Here is a 27,014-nt window from a genome sequence, read left to right as displayed (position 1 = left end):
GCCCCCTGTTATCATGTCTGCCTCCATTCGCTCTTAAAAAAAAAAAAAAAAAAAATGTAGCGGATCGGACCGGCCCACTTTGGGTCAACGGCGCCGGGACAATGCCCAGTATACCAGACGGCCAGTCTACCCCTGAAGATGACTTAACTGAAGCCTATAAAATTCTACACAGCTGTATTCAACTTGTGATTAACTAAAATCATTAAAAAAAAAAGGATTTCTGTCACTCTCTACAGCAAACTAGAGAAAAAGTACATCCAACATGAGGATGCAACAAACTTGACACACTAAATGGACGCAGTGAGAACGCTCCACTAGGACAGAGTCACGTGTTGCTCCATCAATCAAACAGCAGCTGCTTTGCCAGACAATAACGGTGTTGTGATGTTCACGCGAGCTTGCTATTCCAGTGTTAACCGACTGTCGTGATAAATAGTGGATACTGATCTAGACGTGTCCATGTCGGCAGGCTCCTGATATGTGTGTCCTTGTTGTAGTGTGGGAGAGAGTCACACCACAATAACTCAGGCTATGGGCCACAGTCAGTTTGTCTTTGGAGCTGTGTGGGTAGCTAAGGAATATGTTTACCTCTTCATGATGAATATTATACCAAGAATAGTCTTTTTACTCATTCTGATGTTTACAAGCCTTAGGATTTCCCTCCCGCCACCAAAACTTCACTGAACGCTCCAATACTCTGGCAATGTGAACAAACTGCCTTTAGCTAACCAACCTTTCAAAAGACAAGCTTAAATTAGCTTTGCAAACACAATACTCAAAAAACTGTGAAAAGATAAACCATTACCCTTGGTGTGAAGCTGTGTGCCACATTTAAAGGATGAGACGAGAAGTCAAGGGATGTAATAGTCACCAGGTTTAACAACTGAGAGGAAATCAGAGGAAACAACGACAAGGCATATTCACCATAGAGATAGAAATGTCTGACAAACTGTGAGGGACTGTTTTATCTCTCCCTCAATCTATTTCTAAGGGTTAGAAAAGGGGAGACAGAGTTTTTGTGACAAATAGAAGATTATTACCATAAAACAAAACATCCTGATCATTCATTGATAAAGTCTATTTTTAGTTTACATAGTGGAGGTTTTGACAAACTGAAAAAACGACAGAAAAATCTCCCATAATAAAAAATGAAACAATAAATAAAATGCATAAAGGGCAGGTAGTGATATGACCTGTAACTGAGGGATCAAAAGGGCAAAATGAATTTTAACAAAGCACTCACCCTCAATAATCAAATAAATGGAAATAAACACACAGTTTCACGTTTATTGTATGCTTTTTTGTTTTTGGTAAAAAAGGAAATTCCCTTCAATTGTCTGCATGGACCTAATAGCTGAGACGGCTTGATTAACTGACATTCATATTCAGAGATACTATATTATATATATAATAATACCTGTTAAAAGATTAGATGAGAACATTCTATTGGGCCCAAAATAGATGTAGTTGGTTGTCATAGCAGCATATATACAGGAATAGGACAACAACAAAAAAGCTATAAAAAATCATACACATTTATTTAAATGCACAAATAATACAAACCACAGGAGAAACTGATTGAAACCAGCATTCAAACCAAGAACATTATTGTTGCAAAGTGGTTTCATCGTCTGTAAAAACTATTTAAACTTTAGCACTCCAGCTCGGGAGTTTTTTTTTTTTTGCTGATTATTATTTTGCACATATTTGATTAGGGAACCTTTTGTATCAGTGTGAAAAAAAAAAAAAATTCTATCATCAGACCTGCCTCTCTGGAGTTTTTCTGAGAACTGTCAGTGCTGGCAGTTCATGCTGGTGTGGTGAACTAATAATATTAGTAATATTACATAGGCAGCGAGCGGGGAGGAGCGGTCAGGGTAGAGGGCAGGATGATTAACCACTCCAAGCCCTGGCAGCATGGCCTCAGCAGCGTATGAGGCACGGAAGCCCAGTATAATGGCCTTATTAGGATAATGGTGAAAAAGGCTTCATCGTCCTGGTAATTTGAGCTAGCGGCATTGTCAACACAACACAACACAACACAACACCTGCTACAAGTTTTTCACGGGGCTCCTTCAGCGCACACACGAGGTTACAGGAATTATTTTTGTTTGTTTATGGCCGTCTGTAATCCAACAGACAACGTCAGCCACTACAGCTGGCAGATCATCTCTTTTTCCTGCTCCGTTTTCCATATAAAAGATGTATCTTTTGGCTGGTTTTTATCTGAAAAGATGAATGGTTCGAGCCCTTCAGTGGGTTCTCTTCTGGGGTTGGCAGGCTTGTAGTAATCCTAGCCAAGTCTGTCGGTCATTTCAGGTCTCCTGAACCCTTAAAACCAGAGAGCTGCATTTGGCTCTGATTGTCTTGGCAGACCAGTTCTGAGGGAGCAATTTGATCTTACATTTTACACAATGAAACGTGCTTTAAGACGTGAGCTGACACTGGGAGACGGAAAGACATTATTATCCATAACCTGATGACATTATCAATGCTAAAAACTTACTGAAGTAAACTATAAAGCGCTAATTGTTAACCTGGGTTCAATTGAACTCAAGGGGTTTGTTGAGTTTGTCTCAGGGGTTCAATAGGGATCAAGACACACAGTAAATCCCATGATAATTTAGTTTAGCAAGAAAAGCTACATTTTAGTTTTACATATTAATCTCTAGAAAAAATAATTAAAAGCATTTTATACTAAGCAAAAAAATTGGCCTAGGTTTATGTGTGTAAGTGTCTGAATAAAATACATACCTTTGTTTTAAAGAAATCATAGTTTATTTATCCAATTACAGGGTTGGGGTGAAAGCACGGATGAAGCTTGTGTTATGGAAATCTTCGAGCATACACAAATATACAAATAAATTCAAAATAGACCAAAAGATCTTTTGTGGATTTTATTCCAGAGCTCTGGCATATGAAGAAAAGGGTAGAGATGAAGAGGAAAATGAAAAGTGGCAATAACACAGTAACAGCAAATATAGGGAAAGATAAGGAAAACTGGGGAGAAAGGCTATTGGCTAAGAATAACTTTGTAAGAACTTTGTTATTGGGATTGTCTGACACTGGGAGAGAATCGCTGAAAAAAACATAACACTGGGGAGAAATATACATATATAAAAGCAAGGCAAATTTATTTGTATAGTGCATTTCATATACAAGGCAACTGAATGTGCTTTACATGATCATCTTAAAATCAATAAGAACATTTAAAATCATCAGTAAAATCAATTAAAATCATCAACAAACACATTACATCATCAACAACATGACTAAAAATCTCCCCCTCAGTCATACGCATTCGAGAAAAATGTTCACATGTGATGCTGACTTCAGCTCTGCTGCAGTTTGTTCCACTTCTTTGCAGCATAACAACTAAAAGCAGCATCACCATGTGGGCTCCACTATCTGACCTGTGTCCATAGATCTGAGAGACCTGCTGGGTTCATACCTGACTAACATCTCACTGATGTATTCTGGACCAAACCCATTCACAGATTTATACACCATAAATATCTATATTGGCATCTATAAGCTCAGAATTATTATGTGCATATAATTCTACCATTACACTTGCAAGGTTCAGTACATACAGTACAATGAGGTTATGAACCACTGCTATAAACTCTGTTTTCTACCTAAAATGCAGTGTTACTTCATAACACAGTGTTGTGCTACTTACTGAAAAATAGTGACACACGATCAGTAATAGTTACCTCACTAAAAAAGTAACTTAGGTACATCACTGATTACCAAAATCAAAAACTGTTTCTGTGAAAAGTGATGTTTACGTAACTTTGATGAAATGATTTGCCTTTAGAACCTTAATTTCACGACTGTTATTGTATGGAGAACAATACAGTCTTTAGATCGACTTCACAGTTTCCCTTCAATGGATTTCACCAGGGTTGGGAATCAATTACACTTTTCAATTACAACTACAATTCAAATATGATTATGAAAATCAGCATTTTTTCTAATTACAAATAAATTATTATCCCCCGCCACAAAGTGTGATATAGGTTTGAGCTCCGCCCACGTGTCCGTCCAAGTTAAAGAGGACAGCTTTTCTCAGAAACTGTTTAAGATAGGATCACCACATTCAGTGTGTGGCTTCAGGGTATTAATACCTTGATGGAGTTCGAAAAGGAGAAGTGTGCAATTATTTTTTCTGAAGTTATTGTCCTTGTGTCGTTTTTTTTTTACTCTGTTCAATTTATCTTCAAAGGGGACAGCTTTTCTTAGAAACTGTTTAAGATAGTTAGTCATTTTATATTCTGATGTGATAATATTTTCTTATGTATACATCTAAGTTCTTCGATTTAGGACATTTAGGAAAAGCTTGTGTTATAATGAGAACCAATCTGGCGGGGGATGTTGATGACTTTTGTTAATTTTCCCCTGAAAGTCAATTACAATTACCGTATTTTTTGGACTATAAGGCGCACTTAAAATCCTTTAATTTTCTCAAAAATCGACAGTGCGCCTTATAATCAGGTGCGCCTTATATATGAAATTATCCACTGTGCTTCAACTTACTGAGCTGAAGAAGTGAGTGTATTGTTCTGTATTTTATGTGTTAAACCTGAACAATGTTGAGAGTTATTGTTAATGAGTTGAATAAAGTTTGACTTTTCTGACTATTTTATTTCGCTCAATGCGCCTTATTAATAATAATAATAATAATAATAACAAACCGGTGCGCCTTATAGTCCGGTGCGCCTTATGTATATATATCCTAACCCTACTGCAGTGTGAAAATTCACTGACATTTCCTTCCCTTTATAATAATAAAAATGAGGTGCATTACATTAGGGTCCTACGCACTGTTGTGCTGGAGCCCTAATTATTGTAATTCAATTACAATTAAATTTTGATTACAACGGCGACAGATTCTTAAAATTACAATTATGATTATAATTATGCCATAATTGTATGGAATTATCAATTACGCAATTACAATTGTAACTGACCCCAACCCTGACTTCACGTCACACACTGGTACGAATGCGTCAACTGATACTTTATTATGTCGATCAAAGCTAATCACACACACAGTATCAATCCTAGACTCTCAGTCAGTTTCAGAACTAACGAAACCTCTTTGAATTCCTGCTACATCAACTAATATACCAGACTCAATATGACAGATACCTTCACAGACACATCGTTAGATATTACGTTACACAAGCCTGGTTACATAGATGAAGTGGCTGGAATCACAATAGTTTCTAGTGTAGTCGTAGTTCCACAGGTGGAGGCCAGACACCGCTTACGTTTAACTACAATGTTCTTGTTTTTGTGGGAATATGCTCATGTGAAGGAATTCGTCTCAGGGTTCACCCACACTAGTCCATTTGTGCTGCGTTTGGATATAACGCTCATCCAATCAGAGCCAAAGTAAACAAACACGCCCCCACAATGCATATCCGTGTGTGAATAGAAACAGTTAGTATGCCACAGAACTACATCGCAGCCGGCCAAAAATGAATGACTTCAACAATCTATTTAAGAATAACAGCAACACACACTACAGTAATGGTATGCTAATTCATTTAAAACGTAATGTATCAAAGTACTGGTTACTGCCAAAAGGAACAGCATTACAGTAAGTCCCAATACTCTTAAAAACTAAGTTTTGGATAATAAGTGTTGTAAATTGATTGTAATGAATAATATTTTTCTACTCCGTCTCCTAATGCATTTGTTCCATGACCAGGCAATTTTAATAACCAAGTTGAAACATATGAATATGGCCAAACATTCCTGCAATCAATTCACAAGTAATCTTCTCATTGCTCACAGAGCATTTATGGCGTGTGCACTTAGTCTGTTGTATAACTCTAACTATTCGTAAAGACATTTAAATTGTTGATGAGTTTGGAAAAGCACAGAGTGTTCTGGTTTTTAGTAGGATTGAAGCGTTGAAAGTTTAGAGACATTTGCTCAGCAGAGGCAGAGGCAAACTGGGACTGTTAAAGGTCCCATATCATGCTATTTTTCACCCATTTGTTCTAAGAACCCCAAAAACATAGTATTTGAGGTTTATTTTCCCAAACTCACCTGTTTTCCAGCGTTTTAGCCTCTGAAAAGTCACTTTCTGAACAACTCTACACAAACAGGCTGATTTGTGGCCTACTTATGCATATTCACGAGTGGGCGTGTCTGTAGACGGGACACTGACTTCCTCTTCCCCGCACGGTGACGTAGGGCCGGGGGGGGGGCCCGCCCCGCCCTCCTCCCACCCACTCCATAGCCGAGCTCATGCTGCTTTATAAACACGAGACAGAGCGTGGGGGTGGGGCGTTCACCAATACATACATAGATTGTAGAAAATACATACATAGCACTGTGCGAAGGACGCTGAAATGCTCACCTTCGTGGGAGTGTCTATTTACATGTCAATCATGGCAGAGAGATCAGTGCCGCGTCAAATTCGTCACCAAAGTGGGAACGCGTCAACAAATTATAGCGAGGTGTTTGGGCGCACCCTGCAGTAAGAAAGGAGCAAATCATCCTCTATGATTGATGGAATCAATGAAAAAAACACTTTGGACATGTGTATGAAGCCCTAATAGACCTTTATGATGTTTAAAGCACAGAAAAGTCGATTTAGCTAAACATGGGCTCTTTAAACAGCAGGACAGCATTAGCACCCAATTAGATCCACATGAACTTCCCTTAAAACAGGTGAATGTGTGCAGCTTTTTGCAACGTGGAACCATACACATGCAGAGAGACATGAGACAACTGTGTGTGACGCTTTATTAGGTGGAATAAACCTATTATAGTTCAAACACATGGTTTTACTCAGCCCGGGCTAAATGAAATATCACCAAGTAATGCTTAGGGGCAATTTGCTCAAACTGCATTAACACGATTAAAAGTAATGTAACATCATAAAAAACCCTTGCATTATATTGAATGTTGTGTATTTCGGATGTGGGTCAGCTGTAGCAGAATGACATACAGGACAATGACTCCAAAACAACTTGCACACAATGCTATGCTAATATGTGCAGCTGGGTGACACATGCTAAAGATAAAACTTCTAAGCTAAGTATAGTCATTAGCCAGTTTAATTCTCATCAGATTAGGTCAAAGACTCAGCTTTAGGTTCCCAAGTGGCTCATTAGGCACTATTCAATATGGTCTACCAGGGGTGGACTAGCCATTCGGCAGACTGGGCATTGTCCTGATGGGAACCGTTTTAGCCTGCTTCGTTTTTTTTATTTTGGAATTATTTTATTTATTGATTTTGAACAAACAAACACAAAAATGGATGAAAACAACGAATAATATAGCAAAATACACTTGATTAGTTCGACAAGGGATAAAAAGAATCATATGCTTGTGAAGTCCTACCCCCGTTCTTCACCACTAACAACTGCAAAATCCAATGAAATAAACTAAATTGACATGACCCATCAGACGACTTATGAGGCGGTGCAAGTTTCTTCTTTTTAATAAATTCCCTCCAATGCAAGTGACAAAAATTGAATAACAGGGGACAAAAATGTGGTAAGAAAACAGTGAAAAGCGACCAATAATGGCCAAAAAGCAGTCAAGACTGCCAAATAATTGGGCAAAAAAAAGATGAACCAGGTGGTATGTAGTGGCAAAAGGTAGCTTAAAAGGGCAAAATGTGGCAAACAATAGTGAAAAATGTAGGGAAAAAAGGAAACAAGTGGTATTTATTGAGTAAAAGATAGTATTTTAGGATGAAAAGTCACAAAAATGATTAAAGAAAGGACAAAAGATGGATCAATAGGTAAAATACATAGTAAAACAGAAAGGAGGGATATTTATTTATCAGCAAAAGGTAGCTAAAATCTTAAAAATGCAATGATTGCTTTATATAGTTTTGTTATGTATTAGATAAAAAATAATAATGAAAAAGACATACAGAGCCACGTGTTGAGCATCACTGACTTAACTTCTACATGGTGTCTCTGATAATGTAGTGGACTGGTCTGAACACAGAATGCCAGGGATGAACTTTTGTCCCAGTTCACCCCTGGGGTTCACCTATAGCCAATAAATAGACTTTCTTTCCACATGTGCAGGAAGGAGCTGTGGTGGCGCTGTTCAAGATCTGCAGGCAGGACCGATTTAAAGACCTTTACGCTCACGCTCTGAGGACCGTGGCCTCCATCTGCTGTGTGGAGGAAGGCATCAACCAGCTGGAAAAGGTAAAACACATCATTCACACGACTCACTGATGGCCAGTGATAGACTGTCCTCTGCATGGTGTAGCTACCACTAAACCGTAGAAACCACAGCTTTATGCTGACTAAACACTCTGGAGCAGCCCTGCATTCAGCCCTGGCATTTTCTGTGACTCCAGACCAGCCCACTACATTATCAGCGACTGTTATTAAGTCAGTCATTCTCAACATGTGGTTCTTTATGTCTTCATTTTAATTGTTATTCTCCCAGAAACCCTAAAGGGGGACACTTTAACCCCCTATTTCCTTTAGTCATTTTGCAACTTCCTTTGTCCCATTTTTGCCCCTTTCCAAAACTTTTTTCAGACAATACCTACCGTTTGCCAATAAATATCCTTTTCCCCCCAATTTTTTTTGACACTCCAATTTTTGTCCTTTCTTTAATTTTTTTTTGACCACTTTTCATCCCAATAAGCTAACTTGCCAAATAAATACCACTTATTTCATTTTTCCTTTACATTTTTTCCCTTTTTCATTATTGTTTGCAACATTTTGCCCATTAAAGCTACCCTTTACCATTTAATACAACCTGGTTCATCTTTATTTGCCATTTTTTTGGCCACTCTTGACTGCTTTTGGATCATTTTAGTCACTTTTCACTATTTTCTTGCCACATTTTTGACACCTGTTAACATATCTGCCTCCACTTGCTCGTCAAAAAAAAACAAGTATAGCGGATCGGCCCACTGTGGGTTGACGGCCCACCAGGAGAGTTGCCCAGTTTGCCAGATGGCCAGTCCACCCCTGCTTTGGAGGAATTTCTAATTTGGACTTTTGAGGTTTTTATGTTAAAATTTCCAGATGTTCTCTGAATGGAAAATAGTTGTATTCATTCACAGGATCAAGAAAGTGAGAAAGGAATGAGACTCTAATTTTCAGTCAGAAGATATACCCGACTTTCAGTAAAACCTGTGACGAGGTCGACACGGCTGTGTAATGTTTAGACGTGTGATCGCTTCACTTTCCTTCAGTACGCCTCGTCCTGCCCAGCCTTCATTGTTACTCTGTTATGGCTTTAAAGTCAGAGTTTATTTTTGTTGGACAGTGAGTGCCAATTGGCTCAGCTGAACGAAACAAAGTGTGTGAAAAGGAAAGAGAACGCAGGAAAGCGTGTCTTCTCACTGAGCCATTGCCTCAACGATAGAAAGCTGTGGGCTTGAATTCAGGTATGTGTATGTGTGTGTGAGAAAGAATTAGGGTGAGACATATTATTGATATTTTACAACATAAATGAACAAAGCAGCATTCCGGGGGATAATGACACGTCGAGCAGCTGGTACACCACCAATCACCCGAGTGTAAATACTCTAAGAAGTACAAAGTCCCTGTGGGAGACGCAGTCAGGCACGTCCATACCACCAAACGCTCACCGCCAACTGCTCAGGCATAAGAACCACAACTGTCACTGTTGAAGAGGAAATAAAGGGGCCAGCGCTTTCCCGCACTCCTCATTGGCTGGTAGGTTTTTAGATTTGTTCCCATCTGTGATATTATGTAAGCATAGCATGGGGATTGTTTAAAAGGCTAAGTTAATGAAAGAAAGGAAGGTTTACCTGTATTTATATTACATCGACATCATCCATCCATCCATTTTTAGATACATATTACATATTATGTACATTATTTATTTATTTTTTATTCATTTGGGAATAGAGTTTTTACCTGCTGGGCAATAACCTGGATGCGCGGCCATATTGGAGGCACACGGAGGTAAACACTGCAATGGGTAAATGTCCGAAACCACAGAAAAGATCCTCAAAACAAACGGTATTTGGAAAAGTTAGGGTTTTGTTGGTGGTACAGATTCATACGAGTCGCTCCCTCTTCTTGGATTAATGACGACCCGGAGAGTCTTCCATCTATTGCGTATCCTGATATCGTCAACTACCTGGTTTTAACCCTAACCCAATCTGGGTCATCCTTTTGATAAATGTCAGATCTTTTACCTGGAATACAATGAGAAATACAGAACATTGTAGCTCTACATTTTAAGAAGTGTGTTGCTACTGTAGCAGGCTATTAAATGTGATTATATTAAGTAAATAATGCCACATGCAGTAGCTTGATATGAATTATATTCTTATCATCACACTTGAGCCGCTGCTATCAACAATTCACTAACATGACAAGAAATGGGCCGAACAAATTCAGATGTTGTCCAGATTTTTGCCTCGTAGATCCTGGTTTAGCTTCGCTAACCACAAGCGCCTCCTTTCCTCTGATAACTTTTCATATTGTTTTCCCTGATTTGCTATAACTTTTGGCAGTCTATAAAACTCCAAATGTTTTTCACAGTCTGACCGATTGCTACAGCCAAAAACACGACAATAATTCACCATTTCCTTTCGTTCGTCGTTCGGTTTACATGCGAGTACCTCCAATATGGCGACTTCTGGTTTGGTGACGCAGTGATGACGTGCCGAGAAAACCCTCTATACTTATATGAAAACTTTTTATCACTAGGAGGGGCAATGCCCCCACCCCCCCACAAACTCTGCGTATGGCGTATGCTTTGTAAATGCTCATATTAAAGAAAGAATGAAGGAAAAAGAAAACTTTGTTTTTCTGTTTGAGTTGAGTAGAGATGAACAAAAGTTGAAGCGACTCAAGTGTTACTGCCTTTAATTTGTGCTAAGCAAATAAACATCTCCTGAGTCAATGCAGCAGGACTTTTGAGTTTAAAAATCAAAGCACTGAATAGAAGTGAATAGTTCAGGACCATGTTTTCCTGCTCATTTTTCAGGGTACAAGCCAGAATATTCAAAAATGACAAACATTAGCTCTGGTTTTGACTTGTGAAAGGTAAATGTAGAGTTGGGAGCATCCTATTTTAGGGAGGAGGAGGAGGACGAGGAGGAGGAGGAGGTGTCGGAGCTGCGTAGGGATGATGGGAGGGGAGCTGAACGGCAATGTGGAGAGTGGATTGTTCCACGTCAGTGGGTCGCGCTGGTACGCTGCTGCTGACGTCCACTGAGACAGAAATAGGGAATCAGCCTGCAAAGCTTGGTGCACTGACGCCCGTCAGCAGATAAGAGTGACAGGTGTGGCCGGCTGAGAGCTGATGCTTTGCTCCACTCGAGATGTTTGTTTTCAGCAGGGAGCCTCAATGGTTCTGCACCAGAGGCTTGAAATGAAAACATTATAAAAACAGCTGAAGTTCACTTCATAATGATCGTATTTGGATGAAAGTCATTTCATTTTGGCTGTCCAGTCTTTTCTTTTACTTTATTTTAGTGAAGTCTATCATGGATACTATATATCTTGAGTATCCCGATACTAAACAATACGATAAATCGCAACATCAGTAATGAAAAATTTCACCTTTACAAGTACAAAATGGAATGAATTACAATTGATCCAATTTTTCTAAACTTGTGAGAACAAGTAAATGGTAACTCACTGTAACTCAAGTACTGTGAAATTACATTTTTCAAAAAAGTAAAATTTTTTTTTAAAGATGCTGATTCTGTTAAGTTCTTAAATTCTTAAAAAAAACAACAAGTTTAAAATACATCTATAAAAGTGCCAAGTATGTTTTATGAAAATAAAGTGCATTCAACTTCCAGTTAAAATGCATTGAGGACTGAGGTAGTTTAATCAGGTCTGATGTGGTTCACTGACACATAATGACCTGGTGTTTAAGTGATATGTCTATGTTCATTAAAAAACAGAATTTATTTACGTTTTGTGATCTATATGCAGTAAATCGCCAAATCGATATTTTCTTACAGCATTAATCATGGGTAGAGGAAGGAGGTTGTGAGTGGAGGGGATTTTACATTCATACTATGTAAAATTACTATAATGTTATACAGGGTTCAAGGCCTGGGGCTTTTGTGGAGTTTGCATGTTCTCCCTGTGCATGTGTGGATTATCTCAGGGTACACGTCTTCCTCCCACCATCCAACAACATGACTGTTAAGGTTGATTAAAGTCTCTAAATGGCCCGTAGGAGTGTCAGAATCAGAAATACTTCAATAATCCCATATACAAAATTATTATTATCAATAATAATAATAATAATTTTTCCTCTTTTAAAAGAAATGTAAGCAGCGTTTCTCAAATGGGGGTACGTGTACCCGTATGGGTACGCAATGACACTACAGAGGGTACTTGAGAGAACGAGAGAGGAAACAATTTTTTTTTACATTAATTTTTCATTAGAAATGACAATCATACTGAATATTATCAGCAACTCACAAAACAACAACAAAAACACACAAAATAAAAGAAAAATGTACTGAACAAAAAACAGAACAGACGAACAACAACAAAATGAAACCAAAAATACACAAAAAAATACTAATTGAGAGAAAAATACATGAGATCACTACAAAATACACAAAAATAACAGAGAAACATACAAAATATGAAAACACTCAACATAAGAGAAAAGATGTACTGAATAATAATAAAAACAGACAAACAACAACAAAATACAATATATGACACACAAAATTATGATCACATCAGGAGGGAGATGACCGGAAATTATAAAAACTATAGAAATAAATCTATTCAGGAGGAACTAAATACTGTTATATTTAATTATTTACAAAATGAGATCCATTAAAATGTGTGTTATCATTTATTCATTCCATCATTATGAGGTATAGTTGTTTTTCACAGAATTTTGAGTAAAATGTAGTCGTCCGACATAAGGGGGTACTTGCGTACAAAAGTAAGAGAAAGGGGTACTTGAGCCTAAAAAAGTTTGAGAATCACAACATAGTTTGAAGCTGTGGGTGTGATTTATGCAACAACACTGCCCCCCAGTGGACTTTATATGATTCCACACACACACACACACACACACACACACACACACACACACACACACACACACACACACACACACACACACACACACACACACACACACACACACACAGTTTGACCAAGTGCCTCTGAGCAAACTTGGTCCCTCTCCAGGATTTTTCCGCTCCTCTATAACCCTGAGCTGCTGCCACTAAATGCTGATGATGATGATGCTGATGATGATGATGATGATGATGATGATGATGATGCACACACACACTCTGGGCTGATGCCAGTCACATTTACAGTATTTCCTATGCAGTACATTGAGTCAGGAGGTTGTCATTAAGTCCATGCAGTGAGTTTTAATGTGGACATATTTATGAGCTGTGCCGCAACGTTTAGCCAAGCGGACATTTTGGAATTGTCACTGTCTGAGGTGGATCATCCACCGTGGATGGTCTGGGAAGGTGCAGGCGAGTGTGCTGTGGGACTTGACAAGATGAAGTGTTAAATGTGAGCTTAATGTGCAGGGGGAATAAAGATGCTAAGTAGTTTATCTTATGTCACAGTGTAAAATGAAGTACTCGTACAGCTGTCAAAAGTCTATGAAACCCTAAAAAAAAAAAAAGATCAGAAGGGCATAATGTAACAAAGCTATTTGAATAGGTTGAGTAGACATGAGACATGGTCAACAGCCTGCTTGTTTATTGTATGTGGTGCCAAGTGTACAAATTTAGTATAAAAGTTGTAGCTAACACATTTTCATTATTTATCTCACTTTTCTCATATTTAGCACATTTTCCTACATTTAACACAACATTTAACCACATATGTAGAGGTTAAAAAAAGCATTAAATCTATATATTTAAATCTAAATCTAAATGATATATGTTATATCTAAATGTTAAATCTATATCTAAATATTTAATCTCAATCAAAATTTTAAATCTAAATCTAAATGTTATATCTAAATGTTAAATCTAAATCTAAATCTAAATGTTTAAATTTAAATCTAAATGTTGAACTGAAATGTTTCGCACATATGCTAATTGGCCCCGCCCCTTGTAACCTCAACCAATACACAAGCAGAGACACACACTATTTACATTTAGAATTAAACATTTAGATTTAGATGTGTAGAAGTGGATGCAGGGGATGTTATGTTGTCATTTATCTGTTATAGTTTATCTTGCATCTATTTATAGTGATATTGTTCAGACTAACTGTGACTAGTCACGTGGCACAAGGGCAAATATTTTATTACACACTGTCATTTATCGGCTTCCTACATTTATAGGAAGTTTATTTTTGCTTAAGAAAGCTTGTTTGAGAGTTACTTGGACGTTGCATGTATTCTCCATCTTTAGATTATACTGTTGGTGTGTGTTCATGAACATATCATAGGCACAATAACTGACCTGCTTGCCCTGCTGTGCTGTATGTGTGATGTGCAGGTGGATGGGATCCTGTGTCTCGCAGACATCCTGACTGACGACAGCAGCGTGGAGGCAGCCCGGGCCGAGGCGGCGGCCGTCGTGGCTCAGATCACGTCCCCTCACCACACGTCCACTCAGCACCTCGCCAGCTTCCTGGAGAGCATGCAAGACATAGTTACTGCTCTCATCAGTGAGTCAACAACAGTCAAACACACAGAGAACACATAGTTCTATTAAATACTGTACATGTGATTATTTATGTAGAGAAATATAGCATTCATACATTTTTGTGATTCATAGTCATTCCCAAGAGCCACAAAACTTTCTAACAGACACACAGTTAAAGCGCCTTTTCCTAACTAAATGAGCCAATAATGTCACGTGAACGCTAACACCCAAGGCTGGGCGATTTTGCCTAAAAAAATTAAAAAAAATCTAAAATTTTGAAAGAAAATTTTGAGTTTTGATTCGATTTTTGATTATTATTTTTTTCAATGCACTTAAAAATGACTGCAGACATCAGATATATTGTCAAAAGTGTAACTTTATTGCTGTGATTGTCTTCATGAGTTAAAATGCATAAAACAATCCCAAAATAAAAAGTAAATAAGTCTCTGTCATTCAACTATTTCAAGCTTTAATCCAGGTTTAAGCAAAAGTGCAACAGCAACTTCACAGTAGCTTCAATTTTCTGATTAAGAAATCAGATAACTACATATTTTACAACAAATAACATTACTATTAAAAAAATAACACACTCTTCCCTCAGCATCTCAGCAATAGTGTGAATAAAACATTAAACACGCCTGTGGCACACATATAGCTACTCAAAGGGTAAACAAAGAGGGGGCGGGCTCAGATCACGCTACGGTAACCCACAAGGACGGAACGCAAAAAAGACCGAAAAAAATGTGGTGAAGAAAAATAAATAAAAAAAAAAAAATCGAATTTGCTAAATAAAAATCGTTTTCATCTACAAATTCAATAAATCGATTAAATCGATTTTTTTGCCCAGCCCTACCTAAAAGTTTAATAAACGAATGATGAATCAGCCGTTACGGAGCGTGTCCGTCTCTCTCTCTCTGAGTCACATCTGCCATATTTCAGCACCAAGGACAGCACTGAATCACCGCTAATTTAGACACTTTCATCACAAAGGTCATGAGACTTTCAAAACACAAAAAAATCCACAATAAATATATAAAATAAAACATGTGCTTACCTAAACAGTCAAAAAGAAAACCATGGAGACCTGTGTGTTCTCGCAACTTTTTTACATATTTCATAGCCGAGTCCTTTCATAAGCCAAGAGTAGCAGCTAATCCAAACTTCCCTGGTCCTAATGTCCATACCAGAACTTCAACCATGGTCTCCTTCTCTTCTCTCTGACCCTGAGTCCTCGTCATGTCCCATGGATAGTTCTCCTCCTGCTAGCTACGCTAACTGCTGCTGTGTTATTGCTCTCCTCCGCCATTTCCACACAAACAAGCTTTACCTCAGGCTTAGCTTCACTTATTGGCTTAAAAAAGCTCTTTAAATCCAACTGCCTTTTTTTTAATATATATATATATTTTAGCCATTTTCTACCGTCTTCCAAGCTGACAGAGAAACTATTTTTGCATAGCATGGGCGTGGCTCAGTTTGTACATTCAGTTTTGTGTGTACTGTACAATGAAATTTCATTTATTTCTACTCAATAAAAGACACAGCTGTCCAAATATAATACTTAAAAATATAATTAACACCTTAAAGCAAAGGAAAAATTAAAAATGAGGTGATGGATCTGATCAAATAACTGGGAGGCACAGTTTAAGCTCTACAAGTATTGATACCATGTGCTTCATGAGTAAAGTGAACTCGCTCGCTCGTAAATCAAAATTGACTTCATGTTTTCCTAATTTGATAGCTCACCAATGCTTGATATCAATGATATATCACATTTATGCCCAAACAGCTTTTCATGTTGGTTTCTTCTTCTGCACACTGAACACGTGCTGAACACGTGCACTCACTCACATCCATGTTGGTTTCCTCAGAGTTGTGTGAGAGTGCGTCCTGTGGTGAAGTCTTCCTCCTGGCATCTGCAGCCTTGGCCAACATCACCTTCTTTGACAGCATGGCCTGTGAGATTCTCCTGCAGCTCAATGCCATCCACATCCTGCTGCAGGCCTGCAAAGACCGCCAGAGGGTGGACACGCCCTACTCCAAAGACCAGGTCTGGGCTCACAGAGACACTGGGCTCTTTGATACAGTTTTAATATTTGCATCTCATCTTTTTAATCCTTTTTTTTTTTTGTTTCTAAGGTGGTGACAATTCTGGCAAACCTTTCGGTCCTGGAGCAGAGTGCGTGTGATGTTCTACAGGAACAGGGTAATAATAATTACACTAATAACTGTGTTTTGTTATTTCTTTATTTGGTGATAATATCTGAAAACATTTACTACTGTATAATCACTAAAAATCTGTGAAGAACCGCTGCAATTTCACTATTGACCACAAGAGAGCAGTATTGGGTAATTTAAGAGGAACATTCCATGACTAGAAACAACACCAACAAGTATTAGCTGCCTTATTATTAACTTATTAATACACACAGTGCTGTAAAATGTAGGTTTTAGTATTATACATGTATTTGTGTTATTCATAATTATTTTTTCAAGTTGCTACTCCTCTAATATTTAATTCAAAAACAGCTTTATTGGCAGGGGAAACAAGTTTGCATTGAAGTGTCACATATAATAATGTGCACAAAAAAAATAAATATTAACAATAGTAATATTTGTGTTGTGCAAAACAATAAAATAGAATAAATCTAGTTTTACTTTATATATGAAGAACAAAATTTACAATTATGTTATAAAAGGGGAAAAGGTTATGAACAGGGTTTTACATACAGTATATCCAAGTACAAGTGCATACATGTATACATACATGTACACAAACACTTACATATGTATATATACATAAATGAATGGACAGACTATTTATATATACATAAATAATACATATTATTCAAGTAATTACTTATCAGATAGATGTTTGAAGAGTGTTTATTATTCTGTATTATAATTATGACCTGTTCAGGATGTGTTTTTTTTTTTAAATGATTTAAATATTTAATATATCTAAGTGTTTTTCATAGGAATGGAGCGTCTGCTACTGTTATTGGGAGAGAAACCAACCTCTGTGAGTCCATCAGAAAGTGCAGCCTGTGAGAGAGTCCAGCAGAAAGCAGCTGTTACACTGGCTCGACTGAGCCGCGATCCAGATGTGGCTCAAACAGCCATTCAACTCAAAGGTACTGCTTTTATTTGCACGTATTCACACTTTTGCTGCTCATTAAAATGGTAGAAATTCAAAAATCAAATAACCTAAACTAGGGCTGAACGATATTATCGTGATACCATAAAACACGATTTTCTAAGGCTGCAAATAATTTAATTTTTTTAATTTTTTGTCCTGTCTTGAACTGTCCTGTTAAGTTCAGAGAGTGTTTAAGAAGTGCAGTCCACATGTTTTATGAAACATGAAGTTAGTTAGATATGTTGAAGAGGTAAAGCCACAGATTTGTTTGCTTTATTGTTGTAATTTGTGCTTTAAAATGTATATTTTATATTTATGTAAAGTTTGAATAAATCTGAAATTGTATATTATGAAACAGATCGATTTATTGTTTGTGTTCATTGAAAAATACATGACAAGAGGCCCTTGAAAATATAATTACATATTAAATTGCAATTGCAATATTGAGGGGAAAAAAAATCGCAATTAGATTATTTTCCAAAATTGTTCAGCCCTAACCTAAACTATAAAAATACAATTAGGAGAAAAGTTTTCTGTCTAATTTTTCTTCTTGTAATTTGATTTATTCTGTTAATGTTGGCTCACACATTATTTATCATGTTCACAATAAACATTAATGGAATTCGTTTTAAAAGAAAAAGCTTCCTTAGTGTTCAAGGTGAGCGTCACTTTATCTTGTATTACGATGATTTCTTTGTAGGCATTTTATTTTTTATAACCCATCAACAGACGTCGGCACCCCTAAGAATAATGATGATAAATATTACCTTTGCAGATGACCTCATTGCATTATTTATAAGTGAGACTTCCACGAATGACAAACTCATTTTAGTTCAGGGGCCAAATACGAACCAGTTTGAGCTTAAGTGTACAATTGACGGAAATTAGTCAGATTTTGGAAAAAATTGAGAGCAAATATTGTGGATTTTAATAAAATGTTTGCATTTTGAGAGGCTGGAATAACTACAACTTAATTAATTGGTAATTTAGAAAATGTTTCATGCATTTTTCTCTTATTTGTACTTTTGGAGTCATTTTGTATATTTAGAAAAAATATTTTTTCATCTAAACCTGTGTTGTGTCATATGAACAAATCTCACCATACCTTCATACATGTTATCATTTAGAAAAATGACCAATTTAAACATTGGAAATAGGAATACAGGAAAATACAAAAGTGTTTTTATTTTTATAATCATTATTCTTTTGATCAATTTGTATATTTTTCTCACATTTTGTGTATTTTTGTTGTCATTTTGTGTATTTTTCTCTCATTTTGTGTATTATTGTGTATTTTTCTCTCATGTTGTGTATTTTTTCTGTCATTTGATGAATTTTTCTTGTAATTTTGTGTATTTTTCACTCATTCTGTGCATTATTGTGTATTTTTCTCTCTCTTTTTTTTGAATTTTTGTTGTCATGTTGTGTATTTTTCTCTCGTTTTGTGTATTTTTGTTGTCATTTGTGGTTTTGGAGTCATTTTGTATATTTAAAAAATATATTTTCTTATCTAAACCCGTGTTGTCATTTAAATAAATCTCACCTTTGTATACCTTCATGTTACCATTTAGAAAAATGACCAATTTACACATTGGAAATAGGAATACAGGAAAATGCAAAAGTGTTTTTCTTTTTTAATTACTGTATTATTATTCTTTTAATCAATTTGTGTATTTTTCTCACTTTTTGTGTATTTTTCTCTCATTTTGTCTCTGCTGTCATTAGCTGTTCCTCGTCTTATCGAACTGTGTCGCTCCCCCACTGAGAGAAACAACAGTGACTCTGTGCTGGTCGCTTGCCTGGTAAGTGTGTGTGTGTGTGTGCACTTGTGTGATGCCTTTAGATACATGTAAACGGTTCTGTGTCCTGAATACAAATCTATCATTTGAATGCTGAAATTGCATATTTCAGTCACACCTTCCAAACCTTATACCTCCACATGCACAGCCTCCCTGCCTATAGAGGGCCTCTGTAGTACAAGGGCATCACATGCACAGGCCTGACACTTAAAATGAAAATAAAATCACCATCCAATTTAATGACATCCACAGGGCAATAGTGGAAAATTGGAAACATATCAAACCTCAGTGTGTTACAGCTGTGCTGAGCGAGCTGACCGGTCCCCATCATCTCTCGCTTTGTGTGTTTAAATATGTACATATCATGAATATTATCTCTGCCTGTACTTCATCGTTCTCTCATTCTGCTTGTAATTACAAGGACCAGATCTTAGGGCCAATGAAGGGAATCTAAGCGTATATAGTTCTCAGGAGCTTAATTGGGCTGCTTGGCTGTGTGGAGAAGTACCTTCACCTTCACTATAACCACATTAGTGCGTTCGTTCAAATGAATGTAATTCTATTTTATCCTTTTAGCCAAGGGTTAAGCTCTGCATTAGAAGATGTTCAGTTTTTCTCCTTCTAAGACCACAGAGCCTTCACACATAATTTGTAATAATTAAATATAAAGAACACTATTTACTGATGAGGAATTTCACACTGTGACATAAACACTCTCTTTGCATATTAATGGGAATGCAAAGTGATTCTAATTTGCTAAAGATTATTCCATGTCTTGTATTGTGTATTTCTCAAAAAATTCTCTTTTAAAATGAAAAAAAGGTGAAAAAAAAAAGAAATTATTCTTTTAACAAATTCACACGGAAAAAATGAGGCGAAAAAAATTTGACGCGATTATATTCATAGGCCTAATTTGATCATGTGATTCATTCTTTCCACTGTAGCTTTTGTGAATCTACCTACAAAAGCAAGAAAGTTCTGTGTGTGTGTGTGTGTGTGTGTGTGTGTGTGTGTGTGTGTGTGTGTGTGTTTGTGGAGCGAATATCTCCGGGTGTTTGTTCGACCTGAAACTTTGTCAACGGCTTCCAAATGCCACAAGTGTTTGCATCCGTTATTTTGGATTAATTTGTTGTTGCAAAATGTTCAAAACATTCATTTTAATTGTAAGATTATGGCTCCCTCTCGATATTGAGCGCGCTACTTCCGATTCAGGGTCATCGGTTCATGACGTCACTGTGTCGAAGTTTGTTTGGGTTTAAAAAAGAAATTCAATATTAAAAAGGTTTTTGTACTGCTAAAATAAGTTAATATTTCATGGTTATTTAAAATTATTCCCTAACTTCCTTTAAATCGTGGGTCACGGAGTCCACTTCCTCCTCCGTCTTCTTCTCTATGTCATGCTATCGTCAGCGTCTCAAACACGGGAGCTCTCTGAATAGATCATTTGAAACCGTCGGCCACTGGTGAGTCTTTTGCCGACAAGTTTCCCATTGTTTAAACCATATATTTGTTCATGTAATTGCTCATTACCACCCTGTGACGGAGTATGTGCTTGCACGTGTGTGTGAGAGAACCCATGGAGGAGATGCAGAGAGTCTGAGTCACACACACACACACACACCACATAAGGTATTTATAATAAAAATATACTAAATGGGTAAAATAAAACAAGAAAAACTCAATAATAATTATACGAAAAATAAATAAAACGACAACAGAAATGCACAAAAATATACAAAAAAGGCTCCAAAAACACAAGGAATGATTATATTAAAGAAAAATACACCAGACAACAACAAAAATATGAAAATGACTCAAAATACACAAAACTAAATATTTATACAAAAAATACACAAAATGACAACAGAAATGCACAAAACTACACCAAAAAAGATTAAAAAAAAAAAAAAAAATACACAAAATGATTCCAGAATCACACTACAATGGCAACAAAGAAAATAATTATACAAAAAATACACAAAACGACTCCAAAAAATACATTACAGAAAAATACATCAAACAAAATAAATGATATAAAGGAGTAAAAAACAAACACATTTATCATGCGCATGTTCCATAGAATTAAACCAGGGAAATCACACACACTATTTTACTTTGCACATGTAAATAAACCCCTTTATAACACTACAGAGTAAATACACTTCTTTGTACATCCAACCTTCAACACATACTCATTTGGCCATAATTGAAAACTCTACTTAAGCTCCTCCCACTCTATGAATACATACTTCTGGCGGGCACTGTACTAGTATTTTTAAATCAATTTATTGTTGATTTAAGGTTTTTAATGCTGACTTTAATGTTCTTGTAGTTTTTTTTAACTGTTAAATATTTTCTGTTGCATTATTTAATCATGTAAAGCACATTGAATTGCTTTGTGTGTGAAATGCGCTATATGAATACCTTTGCCTTGCCTATATTATAACCTGGACAAGAAAACAAAAGGAACAAAAACATATACACAATTTTAACCATAGTACTTCTGTCTGTTTGGAAATACACAATAAATACTAAACAGAATAGGGAAAAACAAACTGATTAACTAATAATCAGTAACAAAAGATATACAAGAATACAATGCAAAGTAACAACAATGGGAATAAATTCAATTTAATTCAATTTGCATATAAAGACAACTGCTAGATATAATCTGCCTATTAGTTGCATTAAGCCCCGCCCCCATCCTCACTGTTCTGTCCCCAGAGCATACATTTATAAAGTGCTTTGAAACTCTGAATGCTTTGGCATTCCCCTGGTACCATGAGTGTTCTCTTTAAAAATGAAAAATCTTTGTATGTTGACCGATAGAGATTTTTTAAACGCTTTAAATAAAATTAACAGAGTATAATATTTCACAAGGTCATGGATTTTCAGTGACTTAGATTGAATAAAGACATTATTAGTGTGTGATAAATATTCAGGCCTATGTATGATTGATATTGCTCATTTTTGTAATAGGTATAATGGATGTATGGAACTTTGATCATTGTTTCCCCACACTTTAATACAACAGGGGAAGTACTAAGGAGCAATATGACATTCAGAGATATCATCATCATCATCATTGTGTTTATGTTTGTCCTCAGGCTGCTTTGAGAAGGCTGGCGGCGGGTTGTCCAGACAGCATCGAGGCCGCCGACCACCAGCAGCTGATCAAGCCGCGGCTGGTCGACTCCTTCCTTCTCTGCTCCAACATGGAGGAGAGCTTTGTATGACAGCATCCAACATGCATCCAACATCTCACAGGCGTCGGCATGATCTGCATTTATTTAATTGTTGAAGATTTGGACGTAGGTGTAAAAGCTCACAACATTGTTAGCGTTAACTCATGTGAAACTGATCAGCTGTGATGAGGAAACATCTAAGTTTATCCCTGTCGGGGCTGCTTAGGGGAACGTACATGATGATACAAGGAGAATCTGTGTTCCAGTCGTTCTTTGGTTGTTCTGTTAAAATAAAAGATAAACAGTGTGGTTATTTAGTTTTACTGACTAAAAAACCAAAAACAGAAAAATCAAAAACCAGACGTTTTTCTTCTGTTTGTGTGATATTTGGTTATTTATGGGGAAACTATGGATGACAACTTCATGTTTTAGTCTCACCACAAAGAGGGGACCCACAGACGGGGGCGGACTTTTACTCCTGGACATAAAAAGGAGCAACACATAAGTCACATTACTGGTGAATGGAAAAGTCAACAATAAAATGGATGTTATGTAAAACATGCACTTGATATGTGGTTAAAGGAAACAGAGGTGGTGTAATGAATATCCTCGTTTCTTGTGATCAACTTTTGTGTGTGTTGACGACTGCTGTTAGTGACTAGAGGTATTATAACGTGCAACAAATGTATTTGCATATATATATATATATATATATATATATATATATATATATAGGGGTATATACCCCTATGAGCTAGGTATATACCCCTAGCTCATGTACCCCTAGGGGGTACTCGAACAGATTTAACAAATGATTAAAATCTAGTTCCTTTTTAGGTTTTTTTTTTTTTTTTTGAGCAAATTCACCACAAACTACCAGTAATATTGCTCAATAAATTACTATATTTTCTTGTAATTTATTTAAACAGGATTATTTTATGCTGTACAGATGTCATTTTATCACACTTCTGGCAATAGGAGACAATAATTAGCTACATTTTACAAAGGAGATCCAATTTATTTACTATTGAAGTAATCACATGTAAGTTGCATAATATATTCTTTTTAAATAATTTACACTTTGCACACATTGTTTAGAATTTGTAGATTAAGCCTTACGAAACCAATGTTTGAGACACATTTAGGGGTTCAGGAGAGCCCGCTGTTCCATTTATAAAAAAGCATATGAAATTATGGAGCTAAGGGGGTACACATGATTTGACAAAAATGCAAAGGGGGTACATGGTACAAAAAGGATTGTGAATCACTGATATATATGTAATTGTTTTTGCAAATGTGTCAAAAAAGTTCTTACATATATTGTTCCTCACACCAGCCTCACAGTTGATAGTCAGTCACCAGATTATCTGGATTCTATTTGGACCGTAACACTGTTTGGTAAAGTTGGCAAATGTCATCAACACACAAATTACGCCTCTTTGCCATTGGTGTGAGGTGAACAACATGATACAAGATCATGTTCATCAAATGCAGTAGAATAAAAATCTGCCCCCGTCTGTGGGTCCCCTCTGTGTGGTGAGCTTAAAACATGAAACTGTCATCCATAGTTTCCTCGTAAATATCCAAAAATCTCACAAACAGAAGATTGAATTTTAAAACAAAAAAATGCTACTTCTCTGGTTTTTGAGTTTTCTGTATTTCTGTTTTGGTTTTAAGTCACTAAAACAAAATAACCACACTGTATATTTGTTATGATTTGGTTTTTAAACTGAATAACCAAGGAACGAAGGGTACATGGATTAAGGAACGCAGATATAATGTTAAGGCTGTTTATCGAATGCAAGAAACACTATACCATGTTTGATTTGAAAGAAATTAAACATTTCACTACTTAAACATTATCCATTATTAAGTATTTAACTTCCTCTAAAGTCAGAATTTTCATCTATGTGCAATGACTCTTTTGTTCTCATTTATAAATACTTTCTTTGATACAAAGCTAATAGAAAAACCTCTTGATATTTACATTATTCCACTCAAACTATCTTAAGATTTCGCACTTTACTTGGATTGTCCCACAACTTACTGACATGTTTTCTACATTTATGTTGCTTCTTAATGGAAACTTTTACAATATGATGCTTTTCTTGGTTTGGTCCTTTATATCATTTATGTCACACATATCACTCAATTTTACATTTGCTCCTTTAAGGAAAATGTCTGAAAAATGTGTTGCAGCTCCTAATGCTTTTTTATTTAAAGAGAATAACCATAATTATATGCCCTGCATGGAATAAAGACATTCATTTATCCATTGTTGACTGAGGTTCTTTGTGATGCAAATTGACCGTGAAGGAAATCTGTCTGAGGATATTATCTGCCATTTAAAGCCAACATTCCCAAACCTCTGGAACAACAGCTTTTAAAGTGTGAAACTGTCATATTTACAGTAGCTTTTATTAGCTCTAGTCCAGAGATGGGCCTCTTTTACCACAGTGGTGGACACAAAATGATTGGTCAGCATTTAGATTAGAATAACAAAAGATAGAACAAATCTTGTGTATTTTGTTTGTCATATTTTGTGTGATTTTGTTATCTTTTTGTGTTTTATGATTCATTTTTGTGTATTCTTGCTGTTGTTTGCGGGTTTTTGTTGTCGTTTTGTATTTTTTCAGTCATTTTGTGTCATTTTGTTGTTTTGTGTTTTGAGCTCTTTTGTGTGTTTGTTTGTCATTTTGTATGTTTTTCCGTTTTTGTGCATATTTGTGTTTTTGTGTGATTTTTCTATTATTCTGTGTATCTTTTCTTCACCATCAGCTTCTTTTGCTTTGGAGAACTAAAAAACATAAGCGCAGCTAATGCTGCTACCCTGTTAGCTGTTATCTGACTATTGCTACCAATAATACAGTACATTACCATAAACAATGGTAGTTATTACTTTGCTGATAACTTCTATTTTACTCTACTGCCTTAGTTATGGAATAAAATTAAAAAATTTAGGGTTAATTGACCTTTTTTCTGCTCAATTCCTTACTGTGTATATGTAATTTTTATTGTGGCACTTGCAGGCACGTCTCGGGTTCCAACAGCCGTACTTTCATAAAAACACATTTTTACAGAGGGATTCATTGCTGAAAAATATTGGTCCAGTTAGATTGATTGAATGGTGACCAAGCCAATCACAGCCAGCCATTTGACAAAACTGTCATTCCGAGAAGGTAAACAAAGAGTTAACAGCGATGAGCAATTGTAAGTAATGTGACACAAAAAGAGTAACAGGTGACAAAAAATGGTCCAAAAGTGGCAAAATGTGGCAAGAAAAGAGTGAAAAATGACAAAAATGGACTAAAAGCAGTCAAAACAGGAAACAGGTGGTATGTAATGGCAAACAGTAGCTTAAATGGGCATAATGTGGCAAACAATAGTGAAAAAGGGCAAAAAATGTGGAACAAAAAGAGGCAAAATGCAGGGAAAAAAGGAAACAAGTGTTATTTATTAAGCAAAATGTAGCTTATTTGGACGAAAAGTGGCAAAAAATGGTTAAAGAATCAACAAAAATTGGATAAAAGTGTCAAAAAGAACTTGCAAAAATTTACAAAAAGAGGAAAAAGGGATATTTATTGCCAAAAGGAAGCTAAAATCTGAACAAAGTGTCAAATTTTGGGGGAAAGGGGACAAAAAGAAATCTGAGAAATCTATGTTTTTGTATCATTCTTTTGAAATGCGAAAAAAAAGGCCTAACTATTCTTTTACTGTGGTTTACTGCCAGTGGTCATTCATATACGTCAATGTATATAAGTCCCTCCTTCGTCCTATAGACCCTTATACAAATTGAAAATCGCAGCGCGATCGCCAGCCAATAGGCTTTGACTTTCTGTAGCGGAGACTGTCAATCAAAGTGAATGCGTAAACTGCACGGAAACAAGGCTGTGCGTCACAACAGCAAACAGGTAACGCTCTGAACAGCACTTTTACTAAAAAACAAAAACAAAAGTCCGGGTACAAAGCTTGCGGATAAACGTCTTTGTGACCGCAACAGAATTCATGAACAGGTAATAAACATGTTTTAATCAAACTACCATAAGTGTTTTATTAGTGAAAAACAATACTACACGTGTGTTGGTGTGTTAAACATTGTTGTTATGTACCACGATGCGCGTGCACCAAAGTAGAGGCGTGACTTCTGGTAGATTGGCAGAGGCAGGGGGAGGAAGTGGAGCTGTTTATGGCGGGACAACGAGACGTTCACTTTTGAATTTTTGCTTTTTTCATCCTCCGGATAATCGCTTTAAAACACTAAAAATCACTGGAATAAAATTACAAACACTGTAGGATGGCAA

General features: G+C 36.4%; 1 protein-coding gene across 3 annotated transcripts in view; it reads left to right on the top strand.

Moving 5' to 3' along the window:
- Nucleotides 1-23,653, top strand: part of insc (INSC spindle orientation adaptor protein) — a 67,217-nt gene extending 43,564 nt beyond the window's left edge. For all 3 annotated transcript variants that reach the window (XM_028451701.1, XM_028451702.1, XM_028451700.1), the window contains exons 7-13: nt 8,067-8,192; nt 14,444-14,615; nt 16,462-16,640; nt 16,730-16,796; nt 17,569-17,724; nt 19,455-19,531; nt 22,636-23,653. In XM_028451701.1, coding sequence (XP_028307502.1) covers nt 8,067-8,192; nt 14,444-14,615; nt 16,462-16,640; nt 16,730-16,796; nt 17,569-17,724; nt 19,455-19,531; nt 22,636-22,764 — 906 coding nt within the window. In that variant the 3' untranslated portion in view covers nt 22,765-23,653. The remainder of the gene's footprint in view (nt 1-8,066; nt 8,193-14,443; nt 14,616-16,461; nt 16,641-16,729; nt 16,797-17,568; nt 17,725-19,454; nt 19,532-22,635) is intronic.
- Nucleotides 23,654-27,014: the final 3,361 nt, after the last annotated feature.

Source organism: Gouania willdenowi, chromosome 6, assembly GCF_900634775.1.
Source record: "Gouania willdenowi chromosome 6, fGouWil2.1, whole genome shotgun sequence".
In the NCBI taxonomy this organism is placed as follows: Eukaryota; Metazoa; Chordata; class Actinopteri; order Blenniiformes; family Gobiesocidae; genus Gouania; species Gouania willdenowi.
Note: the sequence above shows the minus strand (reverse complement) of the source record. Positions and strands in the feature narration are given on the sequence as shown.